Source organism: Myotis davidii, unplaced genomic scaffold (assembly GCF_000327345.1).
Source record: "Myotis davidii unplaced genomic scaffold, ASM32734v1 scaffold497, whole genome shotgun sequence".
In the NCBI taxonomy this organism is placed as follows: Eukaryota; Metazoa; Chordata; class Mammalia; order Chiroptera; family Vespertilionidae; genus Myotis; species Myotis davidii.
The window spans coordinates 3,290,291-3,309,195 of record NW_006288434.1 but is presented as its reverse complement, the minus strand read 5'-3'; the positions used below and the strand labels follow the sequence as shown (position 1 = coordinate 3,309,195).

The 18,905-nt window shown below is 47.1% G+C and overlaps 1 protein-coding gene across 4 annotated transcripts in view; it reads left to right on the top strand.

The window, feature by feature from the left end:
• Window positions 1-18,513, top strand: part of GRHL2 (grainyhead like transcription factor 2) — a 116,855-nt gene extending 98,342 nt beyond the window's left edge. For 3 of the 4 annotated variants that reach the window (XM_006760277.2, XM_006760279.2, XM_006760280.2), the window contains exons 12-16: window positions 1,690-1,721; window positions 7,105-7,199; window positions 11,358-11,443; window positions 13,408-13,472; window positions 15,505-18,513. In XM_006760277.2, the coding sequence (XP_006760340.1) occupies window positions 1,690-1,721; window positions 7,105-7,199; window positions 11,358-11,443; window positions 13,408-13,472; window positions 15,505-15,619 (393 nt within the window). In that variant the 3' untranslated portion in view covers window positions 15,620-18,513. The remainder of the gene's footprint in view (window positions 1-1,689; window positions 1,722-7,104; window positions 7,200-11,357; window positions 11,444-13,407; window positions 13,473-15,504) is intronic. The other variant, XM_006760278.2, reaches the window with a different exon arrangement.
• Window positions 18,514-18,905: the final 392 nt, after the last annotated feature.

The following is an 18,905-nucleotide window of genomic DNA, read 5'->3' as shown; positions in this document are numbered from 1 at the left end:
CACCATAAAAATTAAACTAGTGGAATAAGTCCTACAACCGACAAGGGAGAAACAGCGGGCCATTATGCAAGAGGAGAAATGACAATGCCAGGATGGTGACAGGGACAGGGTAGCAGAAGCCATTCAGGAGGCCAGAACGTAAGAGAAGGCTGCTCCATCGCTAAGTCATCAACCAGCTGTGCAAAGAGCTGTCCATTACCCTGCCATGTAGCCAGGCAGGGCGGATGCTTTATGCCACATTGAAAGACTCCAGCAAAACACAGGTCAACATCAGGAACTTTTTACAAAAAAACCCAGTTGTGTGGCCAGTGCTAGGAAGATCTTAGCTTCTTCGTTTTCTCTTTAAGAAGAAACAAAGTTATATAATACAACAATAGACATAAGAAGTTTAAGAGGGAAAAGTTCCTCGTGGAAATCTGAGCTAATGACTAGGTGACTCATTCCCGAAGAGTTCCAGGTAACCAGCTCTGTTATACAACTACTCCCGGACGTGGCAGGGACCCAGGAACTGCCCAGAGCCTTTGAGAAAGTTTGTAGGGAGGGTGTCCATCCAGGCACAGCTGTTTCTCTCCCAGGCATCTGGGGCAGGGACAGTGACAAAATGTACTAGCACTAGGGGCGACTTTTGTAGTTAACATGTGTGTCTGATACTAACTTGGGTATTGTTCTTCACCCAAGCAAAAATGGTCTTGAAGCACACAGATAAAGCACATGAAAGGTCCACAATGAATTTTTATAAATAATTGGGTCAAGGGAACCTATGTACATTGCAGATCCCCTCTTGAGTTTCCCTGTTGTTTCATAAGATGAGAAGGATGCTTCATAATCACGTTAATTGTGATTCTGCTTACCGCCATGCTGACCAACTAAATGAATCTTTTCTAAATAGTTTTTTTAATTGATTTCAGAGAGGAAGGGAGAAGGAGAGAGAGATAGAAACATCAATGATGAGAAAGATTCATTGATCAGCTGCCTCCTACATGCCCCCTACTGGGGATGGAGCCCACAACCTGGGCATGTGCTCTTGACCGGAATCAACCCCAGGACCCTTCGGTCTGCAGGCCTATGTTCTATCCACTGAACTAAACTGGCTAGGGCATGAGTCTTTTCTTGAAGATCTCTCTGGCCACAAATGCCTTCAAGAGCTAAATGACCTTTTCCAGCTTAAATAACGGTGACTCCTAAATTTCTGTGGTTGGAAGATGCCAGAGAACTCGGGCCCTCTGAGGAGCACATAGAGGCCTGAGTTGCTGCCACACTGCCATGGGACCCTCTTGGTCCCTTCCCGACATCTAAGCACAGTGTCCAGGGTCAGCTCACCCGTGGACCAATGGGATTGCTTACTCACTGGCCCTGCCCTGGAGCCCTTCTATACAATGCTTCTTAGATTCTGCTGAAATATTTTTCTTATTGTCAAAAGCAATAGGGCTATAGGTAACCTGATCAGACTGTCTTAGCTGGAAATAATCACATTTCCAATTTTATCTCATTAAAGTATAAGAATTGACCTTATGGAGAACATGAGGTTAAATTTGTATTTCCTTTGACACACACATGCATAGATAGCATCATTAAACCGATCTGTCTTTTTTACGAGACAGTGTAATGCCTTAGGAAAGTCTCTGCATCGCATAATATATTTCCACTTCTGTCTCTGACCTACAGTAAGCCTATTGTTTTGTTCCGCAGGTATATTACAACACGGATGATGAACGAGAAGGGTAAGACACTCGGTTCTTTCACTTAAACACCCAAAGTCAGTTCATTTCAGTAGAAACGGCTCTTCAGGCAGTAACTGCGAGCATGGGTGGGACCGTCTTCTCACCTTCAGACTCAGAGCTGAGAAATGCTTGCTTCTGGGCACTGAGAGGAAGGCTGGGGGAATACCATTTTCCTTCTAAATCTCTCCCCTTTTCGCCTTCCTCTGATCTGCCTTTGAATAAGCAGCTATTTTTCTAAATGATTCCACCTTTCTACCGATAATCCAGTTACTGAGATAATTTTTGGTGGAAGAACAAGCTGAGTTGAGGCAAGGGCCAAGGAGCCAGCCTGCCTACTTTCAGTGTTACCTGGGCCGCCTGCACGTACTTCCTGCACATACTCACTCTGGGGAGGCTAGGCTGAGGCTGGTGGGAGTGGGAGCTGGGAAAGCTGAGAGCCTTTACACGGTCCTTAGGATTATAGGGTCACCCAAGGCTCCCAGTGTGTTTGTTGCACGACAAGACTGCCTACTGCTTGCTATCCACAACTCACTGTATGGACTCCTAGGGTTTTAGAGCTAAAAAGGATCCTTCAAGGTCATTCAGCTGACCCTCCCTCCTAGGCAATGTGATATCTTATACCACATCCTTGAGAAATGATGGAAATATTCTGAATGTTCTCACTGTGTGTGAGGTAGACCATTACTGTTGGGTGACTCCAACCCTCCGGAAGGTAGTTTGTGGAACTGATGTCTACCTTCTTTTGACTTCTGCTCATTGGCTGTAGTTCTTCATATGATCTGGATGCTATTTTTCTCTTAAAAACATCTACAACTACATTCATTTTTCAGTATCCACGTTACACTACATATGTGTACCCAAGATCTTGGTTTGCACTACACGGATATAACTAAAAATCTCTAGATCACTTATTTTCAAATTGTAGTCAAACCAGGGCTTCTGTATTCTTATATCATTAACATATATACTTCTGAAACATTTCAAGGTGAAGTAACTATAGCAGATACTGCTGAACTCACTTCCCAGAGCAGAGCTGGGCAAGCTACAGTCCGAGGACCCACCACTTGCTTTCGTATTGTTCACAAACATTTTTAAGTGGTTGAAAGCATCCAGAAGAATACTGCCTAACTCTTGAAAATTCTATGAAATTCAGGTCCATACATAAAATTTCACTAGAACACAGCCATGTTAATTCCTTTATGTCTTATCTGTGGCTACATTGGTGGGACCACAGCTCAATTCAGTGGTTGCAGCGAAGTCCAGAGAGCCTGGAAAGCCCAAGTGCTGACTAGTCTGCCCTTCACAGAAAAAGGGTGCCACCTTCTGTCCTGAAGGATAGAGACTCTCAAAGGAGTCAAACATTCCCCAGCTGGTTAGAAGCAGAACCTTGTCCAGAATTTGACCTCTAAACTCTGAGTTCTAAATTTTCTAAATGCTTAATTAATTGTTCTTTTTATCTTGGCACATGGATAACATATTTCCAGAGGCTGGAATGAACAGAAGTGATTAGCGCTATCAATTCTAATCTGTTATTCACATATTTTACAAGGGACAGTGTGGCGTCATGGAAAGAACGTTGACTCTGCGCTTAGGAAGTCCATGTTCTGCTCCCAGACTGTAGCTCACTAATGGGAAGCCTGGGGCCGGCTCCTTGACCTCTGAGCTTTGGGCCCCTCAATTGTAAAATGAGGATTTTGTAGAGGACGATGATCTCTAAGATCCCGTCTAGCACTAACATTCTATTATTCTCCCAGGAAGCCTTAGCATTGGAGTGAGAAGTGCCTGAGACCTGAATGCTGCTCCATGTGCAGACCTCACTTAACCTACCTCAGCCTAAATTGTCCTTCCTTGCAAGTTGGCAACATTTAGGTGGCCAGGGGACCTAACTCTTTTGGCTTAGCCTCTGTAAGAACTACCCTCTGTTATAATCTTAATGCCCTAGGCTCAAGTCTCTTTTACACACCTAATTAGAGGTCATCTGAGCAATATGGGCAGCCTCAGTGATAATCTATCGTAGGCTCTTGGCTCTTGTTATATGCAAAAGGAATAGCATTCATTAGGTACCTTGGCTAGACACTGTACCAAGTGCTTTATATACATTATTTCATTAACTTCTCCCAAAATTTTCATGTGTTTTACTATATATACATAAGGTGATTTCAAATAAGGCAGTTTTCCAAGGAGAAGATGAAAACAAAAATTAAAGCTTTTGGGCCAACTTAAATAGGTAAATCTTTGTGAGTATAGCCCAAAATGTCAATGACCTACTGAGACTTGTTTTGTTAATTTAATCACACATACATTTAAAGAATAACATTATATGATTTAGAAATCCCATCATTTTTCAAAACACTTCTATTTAGATTATTCACAATTCATTTTTGACACCAGTGTCTTTCTTATCATTAGAGTTACTTTTGGTCATCTCTGTTTATTAGGACAATTCTTCATTACCATCAAAGTTGAGATATAGCACTTTTTAAATCCACATGCATAAGATTATCATCAGAAATTTTATTTCAAGCCACAAATATTGATTCTCATAACATTAGAATAATTATGTAAGTGACAGCCACAATGTTGCCTCCATTAAAAAAATTGTGGGTTCTTTTTTAATATGTATATTTTTATTTTAGAGAGCAAGGGAGAGGGAGAGAGATAGAAACATCAAAGTTGAGAGAGAATCATTGATCAGTTGCCGCCTGCACACCCCACACTGGGGATCGAGCCCACAACCTGAGCATGTGCCCTGACCGGGAATTGAAATGGGACCTCCTAATTCATAGCTGAATGCTCAACCACTGAGCCATGCCAGCTGGACTTAAAATTGTGTTTTTCATTAAACTTTATTTCCAGAGCTACACAACCCAGTCTGTCTTCACACGACTCCAGTCTGTCCCACCTGCCCTCTCTCTGCCAGAGTGGCCCTGAATAAGATTTTGTGTACTGGCCCCTTTTAGAGGGCACTTGGGTTTCTAGCAGACTCCTGCCTCTCCCTGGGAAACAGAATTTCCACTGGTTTTTATAGCCATATGTTACGTGGGTTCCTCTTCCCTGCTCTGGTGCTCTAAGCTGGGGAGCTCAGTGTGGGGTTCAGACCTCAGTCTCCTCAGGCTGAGATATCCCTCCTGATTCTCAGCCACAGCCCATGGGTGTGGGGTCAGCCCTTTTCCCATCCCCTTACTTCCTACCAGTCTCGATGTGGCTTCTTCTGTGAATCCTTGGTTATAAGACTCTGTTCAGCTAGTCTAGAGTTGGTTATCCAGGTTGATTGCTCTATAATTTAGTTGTAATTTTAGTTTGGACCTGGGAAGAGGTGAATGTAACTTCTACCTATCTGCCACCATCTTGAATCCTCCATTGATAAAAGTCATGGGATGATGGGTTCTTCCCCAAAGAGTAATTTTTGTTGGAAATAAATTAATCGAGATCAATTTATTTAGGGCATACATGCTAATTAGCCTACACAGGCCACAAGCCGAGTTGTGAGAGGCGTGGTGCCTGCAGCTTCTTTCCTCACTGAACTGGGCATCTCCTCACTATGCAGCAATGCCCTTCAGTCCACAGGCCAACACTCTATCCACTGAGCCAAACCGCGTATGGCTATACTTCAAGCATTCGCGTCCCCTGAGGTTGATCCCTCAAGATAATGGCTTCATGTGCCACGTGACCTGAACTCACTCACATCTCACACATGTGCCAGTGGGATGGAGACTGCTGTTCTCCAGTCCTTTTGGGGTACAATCCAGTATAATAGGACAGGCATCATGCTCTTTCCATCTGTCAAATGGGGCAGTCATATCTGCCCCTCCTTTCTTGCCTTGTTTTGAAAATAGAGTAACAGTTGAATTCCGACCACACAAACATATTGACTCCACACTGGGTTTGCGGATTTGAATGTGTGAAAAAGCATTTTTTAACTCCCAGGGGAAAGGTGATTGATCCAAGATGTTATTTTAATGGCAGTTTGTCACGCACAGCTCAGATCGGAGCATTACCAAAAGTCAGCAGAACTGGAAAAATACAAATAAATCTCGCTTGGCGAGAAAAAGAAAATCACTGGCTTAGGAACCTTCGCACAGCAGGACAGAGTGATATTTCACAGTCTGGTGACATTTCAGGCTATTTACCCATTTTTACCCTCCTGGTCACCGACAGCTGTGCGAACAGATTTCTAACCTTCAGCTCCTGGGGTCATGGCCATCCAGTTCCAAGACATGACAGAATGACATGATCTACTTTTATGAAAAGGTAGTGAGGGGAAGACAGAGGGAACAGGGCTCTAAAAACTCATTACCACCTTTACCTGGGACTTGGGTTTGAGATTTCCTTCTGGCTATTTCCATAGTTTGACTTAGTGGGGAATACAATAAGAGAATGCTGACTCTCAATATCATTTCTTACACCCTCACTCATCATCTCAGGTTTCTTGAGTACCTTTAGCATGAGGTTGTCCCTCAAAGCTGGGTTCTCTGAACAGCCCTTTTCACTTATCAGCTACGTCACCCTGCGTAAGACACGTAACGCGCTAAGCATTAGTTTGATAGTCACCGACATAGGGATGAGCTTGGTGCTTGCCCTGGCCGGCTCACAGGGACCATAGCATCAATGCCTTCCCTTCAGACAGCCTATTTTTCCAATTTTCATTCCTCCTGGACCGTCCTCCCCTTCCTTAGAGTGCCCAGAAAGAGCAGAAACTTCGGCAGGCAATGCAGGGCTATCAGACCTGGCCCAGTTGGGGACACGCAGGGCCACCACACCACGAGCTCTCAGGAAGGGGGGCTGAAACCCTCTCCCAAGGGGGAGGAAGAGCTGGGCAGCCAAGGTCTGGGTCTCTAGGGAACTTCCATCACTGCAGGCTCATCGGCTCCAACCAGATGGAGGCATAGAACAGCAGGAAGTGAGGGCAACCTTATAACTGAGAACCAGTGAGGTAGGCCTGCACCATTTCCACAGGTCCCCCTGTGCCCGCTGGGGGCTGGCAGGACAGTGCAGGACCCCCAGGCCTACCTAGTTCAGAGGGGGCGGGTGTAAGTTGGAGGCCACAAGAGTAAGTGTTCACCAGGACTCACTCCTACTACTCCCCAGCCCTGATCTGAGCAGGGGTTCAGTGCAGGACAGAGTGAGTGAAACCCAGAGGTCTCACCTTTGTAGATCCATATTCAATAATGAGAAGTATGTCTTTGATCCATGTCCTAAAGATAGTGGGGGTGAGGGGATTCTGCCTCGAACAGGGATGACTTGGGACCTGCAGGGGGACGAAGGAGGTTGTGCCGAACCAGGGGTGGTATAAACAAAGGGAAAAGATAGGGACTGCCACACATGAGCCTTTGTGCTAGTACCCTGTCTGCTTTACTGAATACTTTCTGCTCATCTTTCCTAGCAGCAGTGTCCTTGTTAAACGGATGTTCAGGCCCATGGAAGAGGACTTTGGCCCAACACCTTCCAAGCAGATAAAAGAAGAAGGGATGAAGCGAGGTATCTCTCCCCTTGGGGCCCTCCACTGGCATTGCTGAAAGACCGAACCTCCCATGATGAGTGGGAGCGGGTGGTTGACCAAGAAGAACACACAGCCCCGTCCACACCCCTGTGGTTCAGTGCGGGCCTGTGGATTGTAATGATTGTTACTGACACAGGAAGTTCACAGTCTTCTTTGCTCTAAAGCCTGTCTTTTGAAGCACTGTAAGCACATGCGATTCTTTCTGGGCACTGGTTCTTGCCTTTGCTTCGGGAGGAATGTAATGAACATACTGACTCATCATGCAGTGAGATGTAAGGTTAAAAAGAAATGCTTGCTGTGTGTGACAACAGCAGAAGCACCAGCCATGAGAATTGTTCAATAGATGCACGATTAATCTCACCCAAGCAAATGAACCTGTTTTCTGTGACATCACCATTTACTCATTTTCTCTCAGTCAAGGGTCTTATTCTACTTCACCAGGGAAGTAAGAAATGAAGCCCAGGCTTCTCAATGTCTTGCACGGCATTTGATGCTGTTCACGACTCACTGTCCTTCCTCAGAATAAGAGGAAAGTGTGTGTGGGTGGGGATGGGGGGCCCAGTCACCCTATATCTTGCTGTAGCTAATTCCGTTAGCTTCCAAAGGCCTTCAACTTCTAATGTGTCAGATTACCATGTTAACTATACCCACACGTCACCATCCACACAGGCTTGAGTTTTTTGTTGAGAAATGTTATCCCCCTCCCCCCATTTGTTGAAATGGAACCTATACAGTGATAGGCAGACCTGTAGCCTCCCCCAGCCCGTAGAGTTGTATGACCTTGGAAAGGTCTGCTCCTTCAGAGTCCTCATCTGTAAGATGGGCATGACAAGAGCACCTACTTCATAGAGTTGCTGTGAGGACCGATGCGTGAATGAATGTACATGAAACACTTAAGTGCCTGATCCACTTGTGTTTTATGATTAGGCCTGGATCTACTTAAGCTATATTATCATCATTGTGAATAAGTAATTAGCATTTCAAGTGAAAGATCATACATGTCTGGATGGTGTTAGTTACATTAGCAACATTATTTTTTTAAAAAATATATATTTTATTGATTTTTTACAGAGAGGAAGGGAGAGAGAAACATCGATCAGCTGCCTCCTGCATACTCCCCACTGGGGATATGCCTGCAACCAAGGTACATGCCCTTGACCGGAATCAAACCCAAGACCCTTCAGTCCGCAGGCCGACACTCTATCCACTGAGCCAAACCAGTCAGGGCACATTAGCAACATTTAAACCTGTAAAAGATGTTCTGACATCACAGGCTCACCCTCAAATGTCTGAGTGCATGTTGAGCTCCATTCTGCCTGCCTTTTCTATCTCATCCTTTAGAATGAGGGCAGAGCTGTATGGAAATCAAAGAACCACACAGGCACAATTAATCTGGCTTGCATCCATATGTAGTATCTGCTGGCTAGTCCAAAGAAGTGCTTCCCATATTATTTTGAGATTTTGAAGTCAGGACAAAAATGTGCTGCTAGGAATTGAATTGTATTGGGCTGCTAGTATGATGAAAAGCAAGTATCTGGCCTTTGAAACATCATCATAGAGACACATGGGGGCGCTGCAACCTGCCAGCCATGGAGAAAGTGTTCTCCAGGAGCAGGTATCCTTTGGAGAAGGATGCTGGTGCTACTGAGCCCTCGCCGGGAGCTCCTAGTCTGAGCCTCTCTGACCAGCACAGGGAATCAGTGTCAGTGCCACTTCCTTAGTTGATTCGTTAGAAGTTCTCCGGGAGAGAAAAGGAGCATAAATGTCATTTTTTGATGTTCTGCCTTTCTGGCCACTCCTCAGGGTGGCTGTGTCTGGAGCCCCTAGGGGCTGCCCCTGTGGCCGCTGCCTTTGCCAGGGTCTAGGATGGGCGATGGTCGCAATTGCGTAGGCAGCAGGGGTTCTTAGAGAGTTTTGCCGGGCACACACAGTTCAGGAGAGCCAGCTCCTGGGCACCCTGGGACACTGCCCTTGGAGGGGGTCCTGCAGCCGTCAACATGCCCCCATGCCACCTTTCACCCTCCCCCAAGCCATCTGGGTTTCAAGGACAATAATTGTGAAGGAAGATTTATAAAGCCATTTGAATAGAACATGGTTTGGGGTTTCCTGAGGCTCAGGCTGGAGATTACATTTCTCTGCTGGAGGCTGTGGGAAGAAGCTATAGAAGGCTCATCTGGAACGGCCACTAGTGAGAGCTGTTATTGTTTCTGTTTTGTTTTATTTCATTAGTTATTTTATTTTTCCTTTAATTTTTCTCATCTAGGGGTAGTTGAGGTCCCGTGGTCTAATTGTTCCTTGTTGTGCTGCTAACTCTGGGTCCTCTTATGATGCCACTAGATCATTTTATTTTTTATTTATTTTTAATTATTTTGTTTTCTTTATTGATCAAGCCCACCCTCCCGTGCCTTCCCTCTGAGGTTTGACGGTCCGCCACTAGGTCATTTGAGCTGGAACGGAGGCTATAAAACCTTCCTTCCAAAGGATGGAATTGGGAGATCTCTGGAGGCACATCCACTCTGTCTGTTTATGTGGCGTTTGGCTTTTATCCGGGGCAAACACAAGAAGCTGCAGTGCTTCAGGTGGTCTGTTTGTTTTGTTTTCTTCATACACAACTGACCGTCTGCCGGCTGCAGAACGTCCCGGCAGAACCCGTGTGCACATGTAGACTCTGCCTGTAGAAGCAGCTTCTGCAATGAAGTCCTCGGGGATGGGGAGGGGAGAGGCGCGGGAGTCTGGGTTCGAGCTGATTTCATCTCCAGGCCAACTTCATGCCTTCGGGTTGGCGGTGAGCGTAGCTCAATGGGTATCTGACTGTAGTCGGGACCCAGGCTCAGCAGGGCTGTTTTCCTGTGCGTGCTGCTCAGTGGCCGGTGCACTGGGCTTCAGCCTCGGTCTCGCCCTTCTCTCTGAAGCAGGAGCCAGAAGCCCTGTCTCTGGGGCTGAGGAAGGGCAGTCAGCTTGCGGGGCTGCCGGGCCGCATCTGAATGGCAGGTGCAGTTGCGGTAGGAAAGGGATGCAGTGGTGGAGGGTCTCGGCCTCTCTGATGACACCTGGGTCCCTGTCATCTCTCATGGCCTGTGCATTGTCAATTCAGAAGGTTTTGCGACAGAGAAACGAACAGAAGGCTGCCCTCACGCTCACTGAGCGCAGGGAGCCGCGGCGATTGCTCCATAAGAGCATTCACTGAAGGATGGGCGCTTGCTGTGCGCCCAGCGTCCCACGTGGAGGTCATTTCACTAACCCCCAAGGCACGCTTATGAGGCAGATATTATCATCATCCCTGTTTTACAGGAAAACAAAACAAAACACAAAGCTTGGAGAGGTTACATGACCAGGCCCCACCGCAGACTGAACTGGGGTCAAAGCCAGGCCTGTCGGACTCTTACCCACTTGCTTCTGAAATGCACGCCTCCCTCCCGGGCCATGGCACATGTCACTGTGTCTGCTGGAGTTTGTGCTCATGTTTGCTCTCATGTCCTCTTTCTCTCCCTGCCCCCCCCACACACCCCTCCCCCGCCACCTCTCACCTGTGTTGATGCCTATACACCCTTCGTAACTCAGAACTCCTACAAGGTAACTTTCTGGAAAGCTCAGGCCCCAGTAAGCACTTTCTCCTGTCTTTTTCCTTCATGGCTCCTAGGACTCTGTCTAGTTGTCTGCTTCTGAGGAATGCCCGCCTTTCCGGGTGGACCCAGAGCTTACGGACAGGCTGCGTCTCCACTCATGGCTGCGACCTCAGCTCCTCGCACACAATCTGGGACCCAGGGGCCCTGGTGGGACTTCAGCAATAGTTGTTGAGCGATCAAACAAATAGAAGACAGAGGTCTCAGAAAGAGATCTCCCAAAGAGATCACGTATGCACCCGTGAGAAATTCGCAGCATGTGAACAATGTGTGAAACAGCCTGCTGAGTGTTGGTACCCAATTGCCAGTTGGTACCCAAATGTCATCGCCTTGCTCCCTAACAGTCCCTGCCGCAGGTTGTCCAGGGAACTGCCTCCTCACCCGTGTGTGGCTCAGGGGCCTGAGGGTAGATAGCATCCGTGTCCCAGGCCTGAGTGACAGGAAGCAGTCTCCTGTGGTGGCTGCGGGGTTGTGTGGGCTCCTCATTAACCCTTTCCTCCCTTGCTCTTCCAGTGCTTTTGTACGTGAGGAAGGAGACTGATGATGTGTTCGATGCCTTGATGTTGAAATCTCCCACCGTGAAGGGCCTGATGGAAGCGGTAAGCCATGAACATCCCCCCACCCCCCTTGGAAATCTGCTTGTGTTCTCCTGAGCTGGAATCCCTTCATTAAAATGCAGCCTTGAGATGGCTCTGGAGTGAGCTTTACAAAGAAGAAGAAAAAGCGGAGATTTATGGAGACACTGGTTTCCATACTGTCAGGGCTTCTTAGCAATTTAAGAGAAGGAAACGTTGAAAAACTGCCAATTCCCTGTCGGTTTAAGGCTGATCAGAGTAAGAGGCCATGGAGAAAGGTTAGACTGTGAGCGCCTCTCTCGTTTTTTTTTTTAAACTGTGAGTTTCCATTTGTCTCTGTGCATTACACCGAATTAGATATGTTTAACTTCCAAATATGTACAGAACAGGAACAATTAGGAAGTGTCGAGAAAGGTATGTTGAGATGGTTTGGACGTATAGAGAGGATGAACGAAAGGAGATAGACGAAACAAGTATATAAGACGAGTGTGGATGGGAGAGTTGGATGGGGTCGACCTCAGCGAACGTACCTCCATCAGATTGAGGATGTTTTTAGCAAAGGCCAGATTAGGAGGACCCTAATTAAGTTCATAACAATGTACCTACCTATATAGTTTAAGTTTAAAAAATTTGGCCCTCAAAAGAAATTTCAATCATTGTACTATTGATATTTGGCTCTGTTGACTAATGAGTTTGCCGACCACTGGGTTAGGGCAATTAGGAAGTGTCTTGCTAGCTGTGGTAGTGTAATCCAAAATGCAAATATGACCTCTTTTGGTTAAGACTTAGTATGTTAGTACTATGTTAGTATATGCTTCTCAATTTTTTAACAACTTAATGAATGCCTGGTTTTCAACTGTGAAAATATCAAAATGTGCTTAATGGATGTTTGTGATCCACAGTGTCTGTATTATGAACAGTGATTCTTTGAAGAGCTTTGCATACATCTGAGTGTATTTCTGTAGACCAGACGACTAGATGTGAAATATGTGGGTCAAAGGAGATATGGATTTTTAATTTCAACAACATGTGCCAAATCTCCCTCCAAAACGGTTTAGCTTGTCGATCTCCCATCTATGGAACATAAGAGTTGCTGTCTTTCATATTCTGACACTGTATTCTAAGTTTTTTTTTGTTTGTTTTGTTTTTTTTAGCTTTTGTTAGTCTGGTCGATTAAAAGTAGTATCTTTTGCTTTAATCTGAACTTTTAAATTATGTATGAGATGGTTCGTTTTAATATATGCCTATTGTCCTATTGTCTTTTTTCTGTGAATTACTGCTTCATGATGTTTTTTTCCTTTTCCCTTGAATTGTCAGACGTTTTTTTTATTTGTTTTGATTTGCAGGGATTCTTTCTAACTTAAGGAAATTAGTTCCATGTCTGTCATTCGTGCTGCCAAAATGTTTCCCAGTGTATTATTTGGCCTCAGCTTTTTATGGTGGCTTTTGCTATATCAGTACTTTTAATTCTGTGTTGTTTTTATCAACCTTGGATCTTTTTTTCTTCAGGTTTCATATCTTGCTTGGAAAGATCTTCCTTACTTGAAGATGATATCCATACAAAGAATTGACCCCATTGGTTTCTTCTTGTATGTTTTCATCTTCTTGTGTGATTTCTTGTATGGAAACCTTGGATCGGATTATTTTGATGTAGGACTGGAGAAGGGATCCAGTTTAACTTGTTAAGTTTCTCCTATATGGCCACCTACTTCATTCACATCATGATAAGGGTCCACCTTTCCTGACTGATCTGGAAGGACACCTTTATCATAGATTACGTTCCCATGAGGCTGGAAATGTTGGTGGATGAGGGAAGGTTTGTCCAAAGGGAGAAGTAAGCCTTGCAAAGGAGGCGTTTTGAGAGTTTGACTCGTGAGTGAAGGACACCGGCTCCCAGAAAACCTCCAGGAGAATTAAGTCGGAACTCCTCTCGTGGTTCTGCTTGGACTCCCCTCTGCTCACCTGCCTTTTTGTTGTTGGTGTTACAGATATCCGAGAAATACGGGCTGCCCGTAGAGAAGATAACAAAGCTTTACAAGAAAAGCAAAAAAGGGTAAGAAAAAAATTGAACTTAAATTAACTTTCAAATCAGATAAGTCAACATAGTGCCTTAAAAAAAAAAAAAAGACGGTGCCTCTCTTTTGCTAGGTTCCGTTGTCCACCTTTTATAAAATTGTGTGTCATTTTTCCAAGTGCAGTGCATTTCAAGGCCCTCTAATGGGGGCGGGGGGCGGGGGGGTATTGTTCATTGTCATCCTGGTGACAGGATTAGTGGGTGCAATAGAGGGGTCTAGAAGTGGGGAGAGTGGCCATGTCACCCTTCCGTAGAGAGGAGTGTTTAGTGAATCCCATGCTGCTCTTGGAGTTGGCTTCCAGGCTACACAGTGGGAACAGAAAGAATTATTTCTTCCTGAGTAACTATTAGCAAAATGCTCTAAATAATCACTAGACCTGCTTGTTCTCAGTGTTAAGGACAGCAGCTCTCATTAGTGGGTGTTTGGTGGGTTCTGGGTCCCCTGTTTGCTATGCACTGCTCTGTTCCTCCCCACTCTGTCAGATAGACTCTTACCCCTCCTTTACTGATGAGGAAAGTGAGCCGCATGGAGATTCAGCATCTTGCCTGAGGGCTCATGTTCAGAAGGTGGGACACAGATTTGAACCCAGGCCTGTGGCCCCAGAGCTCAACTGCTTAGCTCCTCATTCTTCTTTCTGCCACCTCCAGGCCCCTGGGGCTTCCTCTGAGGCTCTAAGAGTAGAGGCTGCAGGAGCTGAGTCTAGAGCCAGAGGGTCTTTATGAAGGCAGCTTCTGGGGCCATTTTCCTACAAAAAGCAGAAGATGGGTCTTGAAACTTTTCTCCGGGCCTGTCATAAAGGAAACTGATCATCTGGGTCGCTCAGCCTTTCTCAGTCATGGGGTCTCTTGGTTGATGGGGAGTCAAGCAAGAAACGCTTTCCACTTGAGCCTTTGCTGGAAAGCTCACTAAAAGGCATTTTGCAATTCTTCCCAAGGTCAACGCCATAGTCTGGGTTTACCCCTGATCGTGAGATGAGTGGTGTCTCAAGATCTCACTGCTGAGCACAAACCCTCAGCGCGAAGTCCCTGCCGATGATGATAACATTTCACTTTCATTGAGCACTGCACCAGGCCCTGGGCTAAATACTTTAATCCTAACAACAAGCCTTTAAAGCAGGGTTGTTATTCTTATTCTTGCAGAAGAATAAACTGAAGCTCTGAAAATCTAAACAACTTGCCTGATGACACATGGCTGTAAAACGATAGTCAGTTTTTCATTCTCAGAGTAAGATCTGTTTGACTTTGATGGAGGGGATTGACTCCAGAACTTCGAAGTCATGGACAGACCCGGAAAGTCATTGACTTTCTTACGACTAAATCCACTGGGGATCGTTAACCAAGGAGTAGGTCACATGGAGTAAAGGATGAGCTTCAGAGGGAGGCAAAGCTAGTTTCAAAACCCCGCTCAGCCACGAACTTGGGGAGTGATTTAACCTCACTGAGCTCAGTTTTCTCTTTTGCAAAACGGCACCAATCACACCTACCGGCAAGATCGCTGTGAGGATGAAGTGCAAGGTCCCTGTCACCCTGGAACACAGGGCATGCTCAGGAGGCTGGCTGCAGTTCTGGTTTATTTTCCTCTTCCTCCTAGTGCAGGATACTCTTTACAATACATCTTCAAGGGGCCACGAAAATGGGGCACCTAACTCTTCAGGTCCTGGCTCTGTCCGTATGTCAATAGCCAAGCCTGTGAGTTTAGCCTCTGTTAACTCCTCTGGGCCTCAGTTTACCCATCTATATAAAAAGGGCTGAGTTGAATGATCTCTGAAGTCCTGTTTAATAAGGAATCAGGAGGTTAGTTCTGAGAAATTGAGGCTTTGCTTTCCTGCAACTGGTTTCTGTAGAAAGATAGTTGAGTGCACGTCTTCTTCCCTTGCCTTGTCGCCTCTCTCCTCCACACCTCCTGGCCTCCCTTGCAAAAGAATGGCAAAGGGAACCCCCAGCCTGTGGTCCATCCTTGCCCGAGCACATTGTTCATGGCACCTTTGTCTCTCCCCCACCCCCTCCCCAGCATCTTGGTGAACATGGACGACAACATCATTGAGCACTACTCCAATGAGGACACCTTCATCCTCAACATGGAGAGCATGGTGGAAGGTTTCAAGATCACACTCATGGAGATCTGAGCCTGGCCGGCTTGCCCTCGCAGGACCCCTCCGTGCACTCCTCCCTGGGAAAGGAGGAGCCCAGCCCCAGAACCCGCAGACCCACCTCACCCATCTCACAACTGCTGTTACACGACCGTGCTGGGGGCGGGGCCAGGCGTACAGCCCCACTCCTTGTCAGTGCGTCTGGCCCGTCCACCAGCTCCTGCTCTGGAGCTGAGGCCGGAGCCCCTCGGGAAGGGACCTTGCGTCTGTCAGACCCTTATTTATTGCCCACCGTTTTCTGGAGCCCAGGACCCGGCCTGCCCGGACTCTGCAGGTCACCACTGGCTCCAGATGACGCCATCAAGAGCCTTCAAGGGCAGCCCCGCTAACCTATTCATCTCGAAGAGCCTGAGAAGGTCTGGTCTCACCTGTCTCGCCTCTCCACTTCTCCCGCGTGGCTGGACAAAATGAGCTGCTCCTGGGTGCCGTGGTCAGAGGTGGGGTAAGAGGTGGGGGTCCCCGTGCTGGTCAACCCTTCAGGTTGACCGGGGAAGGTCATCTTGCTAGATACCTCCCGGGTCCCCAGCAAGTGGCCATCGGGCCTTGTGCAGGAAGACATTCAGCTGCCATGTACTTAGTGGGTGACACAGAAGGCATGCTGGCTATCATGTACATAGTGTTTATAATATTGCAATAATATATTTTGCCTGTGGTATGTGGGCATGTTTACTGCCACTGCCCTTGGGGAGGCACTGCTTTCTACAAGAGGTTTCTGCCTCTGTGCTGTGTGGGAGACACACTGGGCTAGAGAGGTGGCCTCCAGGGTGTAGGTGACTATGGTGGGTGCCAAGACAAGCTCCAGGGGGCACGGCCAGGACTCAGTCCTGTCCACAGAGGGAGCCCCGTCCTCTCCCGTGGGCACGCCTACTCTGGAGCCGCCTCTGTCTCCCGGTGATGTGCTTTGCTTGGGTCTCCTCTGAGCTGCCTTGTGGGAAGGGTCAGAGAGCCTGAGGCCCCAGCTCCTCCAGCTTTGGTGCTGGCACTGCCTGAGCTTGTCATGAGGAGCCTGGCCACCGTGCAGTGCCGCGCAGTTTACCAGCATGTCCTTCATCTCAAGTGGCCCCCTTAACGCCCGACTGCAGTGCTGAGAGCGGTGCCAGCAGCTCATGTCTGAACAGACAGGCCAGGGCGGCCTCCTGGGCCTCAGTGCTGGAGTGGGAGGGACCAGTTGCCTCTGCTCCTGGCTGCTGGATTGGGAAGGAGGGACAGTGCCCGAAGAGCTCTGGCTCTTCTGAAACCAGCCTGCAGAGGAGAACTCCACCTCCTGCTGCAGGTCCTGAGAGATGACGAGAAAACACACTTCCCTAGACAATTGCAAAAGCTTGAACCCTCCTAGGCCACTTCTCTCTTTGAGGGAACAGGTAGGTGGTCCAGGGGTTTGCATTCACCTGCGTGGGTGAAGAACCAACTTTTTGGTAGCCAGACACATCCCCCACCCAAGATCCGAGATCCAGGACAGGTTTTATGTAAGGGCCCAGATTTGTTTGTAAAGCACTTTGATGTCTTATCTTTCTCTCCGGGGGCTCCCTGCCCTCCCAGCCACCTGCCCGTGGGGCCCCTAGCAGGATGGACAGGCTGCCTACAGCCCAGCTGTTTCTCGTTGATGCTACAGAGGATTTGGATGGAATGGAGGGCAGGTGCCATGCTTAGGAAGAGCTCTGGGTGGCGGATAGGGGGCACCTTCCTGTGTGTCTTCTGGACAACTCATCCCCCACCCTTCCCATGGTGCCAAAGGTTTGCATCCTGGGCTCAGCTCTGCTCCTGTCTGTCCCCTCCTTCTCCAGTCTGTGACTGTCGGACTAGCAGCTGCAGGACCCTCCTGGGTCCTGATGGGGCTCTGTTCTAAGATGGACACACTCAGTGTTGGAAATACCTGATATACTATGCACTTCCCATGCTCCTTGCCTTAGGGGTGGTTTCAAACATGATTGGTGGACACAATGGCAAATACTATTGGACTAGGGCATAGGACTCCAGGTGAGGGAAGAGATGTTAAAATATTGGCAATTTGACACAGGCTACCTACCCTTCTCTCTGGACTCTGTGGAGAAAATGTTTGCTGGTCCTGCCCTAGGCAGAGAATAAATCAGAAATGCTTTTGCCTTTGTCCCCGGTCACTGAGCAATCATTGCGGTGGCCACTGCCAGAACAAAGAATATGCGGTCAGTGCCACCAAAGAGTGGTGCCGAGTGCCACCTCCCATCCGATCTGTCCCTCATGTTTACCAGGGTCCCTCTGCGTTCTCAGCGTGCCCATGGCTTAGCTATGATTTGTTCTTCACTATGGAAGGTAGCAGAGTTCTGACAAGGAAAATTTCCTGAGCAAAAACACTCCAGAAAAATAGGAAATGTTGCCTCCTCTTCTTTTGTTGTCCCCTAAGTTAATCACAGTCAAATAAATAAGCTTTTTTTAAAAAAAATCCATGTACAACGAGGGACATGTGAAACAAGTGTTTTAAGTACAGACCCAAATTGCTTAAACTGGACAGGTGTTTGGAAATTGGGACCCACAGAAAAATGCAGTCAGATGTCATCTTGGAATTGGACCCTGAAAGACCGAGGCCCGTCCCATGCCACAAGCACAGGAAGCATGGAACGAAGCGAACATTCATTTTCCTTCTTATTTAAAATCATGAAATGCAACGAAAACAGAGGGTTTGTGCCAAATTCTATGAACAGCCCTTTCTTAAGGACAAGCAAGGGAGATTGATAGATGGACAATTTGCTCTTGTGTTTAAAAAAAAAAAAGGCAAATGTAACTTAATAGTTTTGTAAATGGGAGAGGGGGAATCTATAAACTATAAATACCGTTATTTTATTTTTTGTACATTTTTAAGAAGAAAAAATAAATATTCATAAAGTAAGAGTAAATCACGGTGTCTGGCACTTCTCGTGAGGTTGGTGGTGGGGTTCTTGGATTGGAAAGAAACCTCTGTGTGAGCTGGGGAGATGCTAGGTTCCCCTTGGCACCTTCCAGTCCCGGCCTTCACCGCTGTGGGCATTTCCTCTGGTCGCCTTCTTATGTCCCACCCCAAGGTCAAGTGGGAAGAGGGCTGAAGGAAGCCAGAGGCCTTCAGTGTGGCCGAGACAGGCCACCAGGGCAGTTATTATTGACCAGCTCCTCAGGGCAGAGCCGGTTCTGCCCATTCGCTCTGACCTTCCTCTCTCCCAACTTGAATGAGCACAGAGCTTTCTGGTTCCTTCGTTCATCTGCACCAACCTCCTCAGAGAAGCCAAAACCACGTGCTGAAACATCAAATTCA